Consider the following 3,175-nt stretch of genomic DNA (forward strand, 5'->3'; position numbering starts at 1 on the left):
AAAGAAGCTAGAGAAGTATGCCAGGACAGGAAAGTATGGCGGAAAATAGTTAATAAAAAGAGTGTCAGTAGAGTGAACGAAGCCTGAAACAAAGACCTTGGCTATTAATGGACCCAAGTGGGGATCCTTACATTACGGCTTCGTGAGGTTCTTCGCTTGGGGTGATTGCTAGAGAGATTGATCAGCAACCTGGGTCGGAGCAGTGTTGCGGAACGAACGTGTTATTTACATAAATAGCACGAGAATTCTAGATCAATCTGAAAAATCTCTATCCCATCCACACACTACTCCTTTCCCCTGCCGAATGAGTCACGCCTACCCCGAAAGGGAAATGGCTTAATGGTGTAATAATAGTAATAATAAAAAAAGTAAATTACTACAACGTTACTACCGCAGTCACCGATATACAAGCCGTGACACCCCTTGCGAATTCACTGTTGAATAGCAGTAATTTAACCTTTACTGAACGACAGGATCAACCTAAATTACCGGAAATAAGGGTACCGACCTTTCACGGACGTCACGATAAATGGGTCACGTGCAAACATAGCTTCGTGGCACTTATTCATTCGCGGATAGATCTTAGTGACTCCGTGAAAAACACTCAATTAGCAAACGCGCTCACCGGATCAGCTTGGAATAAAATCAGTTCTTTTCCGCCAAGTAAAGAAAATTACGGGAAAGCTGGGCAATCACTGTGCGAGGCATACGATCAGGAACGTATGGTCGTACTCAAGCTTCTTGATGGTCTTTTCGATGTACCGGTATTTTCAAAAGCAAATCCCGATAGACTTTCTTCACTTGTGGGTAAAGCTCGTCAACATCTAAGTAGGTTAGATGAAGTGGAGGTTGAATTTGGAAAGCAAGTCCTAATTAGAATTTTAGAAGGGTGTTTACCACAGGGAATTTCAGCTAGATAGCAATATAAATTAGAGGGAAGCAAGCTTCCAAAATTAGATTGATTTTATAAATTTATTCAAGCTACGGTATCCAAACTTCGCTTAGTGGAGAGGGTTGCCTCGAGTGGCCGCCACAATTATGAGTTCCTCAAGCACCAATTGCATTAAATGCAATGAAGAGCATTATCTTTATAAATGTCCAATATTTAACGAACTCAAGGTTCATGAACGCTTTCATGTAGTAAAGATACACAAACTGTGTCGAAACTGTTTGTACGCTCACGCGCTCCTGAGCAAGAATAGGAAGCGTTGCAAGAGGTGTGATCAAGATCATCACACTTTGTTGCGTTTAGAGAAAACAAATAAAACATCCAATTAAGAAAATTTTCAGTGTAGGGGGAAAACAAAAGCTTGCACTTCCTCAAATCCGCAAGCATGACTAGCTCGTCACACTTATGCTTCGAAAGCGTTTCCGTCGGATTCTCAATTAATGACCACAGCGGTTTCAAAAGTAGAAAACAACGAAGGAAATTGTTTTATGGCTCAAGCATAAAATGGTTATTAATAGATTCTTGTTCGACGATTAATTTGATTACTGAGAATTTTGCGAATACCTTAAAATTATCTAAACAAACTTGTTCAATTAATATTAGAGCGGTTAATGGTTTATTCACTGTTTTTAAAGTTTACATTAAAGTAGCATTTTGTTCAAATTGCAAAAATTTCAAACAAGAATTACATTTCCTAATAGTACCAAAAATAGCTGATCTCGTGCCCAACAAAACTTTTCCTCAGGATTTATTTTACATTCCTAGGAACTTGCAACTTGCAGATCCGCAATTCCACGTGCCTAAGCTAGTTTATTTATTGATAGCAGCAGGTACAACTTTATCGGTATTACCTGTCGGTCAGATCAAGCTTTAACACCAGGAATCTCAAATCATCTGACAAACAACTACTTTAGGTTGGATTGTGGCAGGAGGGTCTGACGTTCTCGATTTTAATCATAACCCTTTAAAATCTCGTGATGATATTTCTTGCCAACAACATTACGTAGATCACACTCAGCGTGATGTGACGGGTAGTAACATCGTGTGGCTTTCTTTCCTTGATATTCAATTCAAATTAGGCGAATCTAGAACTCAAGAATTAAAACGGTTATACGCACTTATGTCATTACCGCTGGCATTGCACAATTTCATAGGCAGGTCACTTTTGGAACTGCCTGTTCTTTCGGTATTAGACAATGAGCATCCAATCATACTTTCCTTTTACGAAAAACTCTTGGAATCATTTGTGATTCTCAACGCGATGTTCTAACTTACACGGTACACGAGTAATCGACGCTCGAAGCACGTCCACCAAAGAAAAACTTTTATCGTTAATTTTACAAATCTTTGATACTCCAGGCCTTTTAGGGCCCGTAAGTTTTTGCGCTAAGGTTCTAATACAAGATTGTTGGAAATCTAAAATATCTTGGGACGAATCGCTTTCTCAAGAGAGCCAGACCAAATGGAAATCATGGATTCACCAGTTCACTGGTCTTCAGAATCTCTCGATGCCTAGAATTTTATTGTGTGTGAGTCCAATCGAGGTCGAGATCCATGGATTTTGCGATGCAAGTTTTCAGGGTTATGCAGCATGTCTAGAGTGGCTTCGTTAAATGGTGTCACGATTCCACGGTTACAACTTTGTGCACCGGTGCTTCTCAAGAAACTCTACGTCGAATCGAAACCTCAATTCGAATTTCCAATAAAGAAAACATTCTTATGGTCAAATGCCACGATCCTACTTTTTTGGGTAAAAAAAGATCCACATTTGTTAAAGACGTTTAAGGCCAATAGGGACGCAGATATTCAGACATCAGGTGATCGAGTTCATTGGAGAAATGTCCGTTCCGATGATAATCCTGCCGACGCTACGCTCGAGGACAACTACCATCAGATTTTATTAAAAATTCTCTTTGGATTGCAGGTCCTAGTTGGTCAGTTTATCTTAAAAAAGAATGGCCTAGGTTGGTTAAAATAACATCTATTGAAGTACTAGCTTTAAGGGGGTATTTCTTATCTCAGAAAAGGGAGGGGCGTCTACATCTACCCTGGCAAACCGAAGGAACCGAATGGAGCCTCTAAAAAATACCCGTAAAGAGCCCATTTGGTCCCCATTCGGTTTCTGTCTAAAATACTCAAAAAAACAGAAAGATCAACTTTTAAACTGTTGAAATTTAGATTTCACGTTAAATTTTATATTAGAAACTCACGAAGTAATCGCAATAC

General features: G+C 39.4%; 1 protein-coding gene across 1 annotated transcript; it reads left to right on the top strand.

The window, feature by feature from the left end:
• The first annotated feature begins 2,540 nt into the window (after positions 1-2,540).
• On the top strand, positions 2,541-2,927 carry LOC117178424. Its single transcript, XM_033369851.1, has one exon. The coding sequence runs from the start codon at positions 2,541-2,543 to the stop codon at positions 2,925-2,927; it is 387 nt and encodes a 128-aa protein (XP_033225742.1).
• Positions 2,928-3,175: the final 248 nt, after the last annotated feature.

The sequence above is a fragment of the Belonocnema kinseyi genome, chromosome 8 (assembly GCF_010883055.1).
Source record: "Belonocnema kinseyi isolate 2016_QV_RU_SX_M_011 chromosome 8, B_treatae_v1, whole genome shotgun sequence".
Lineage (NCBI taxonomy): Eukaryota > Metazoa > Arthropoda > Insecta > Hymenoptera > Cynipidae > Belonocnema > Belonocnema kinseyi.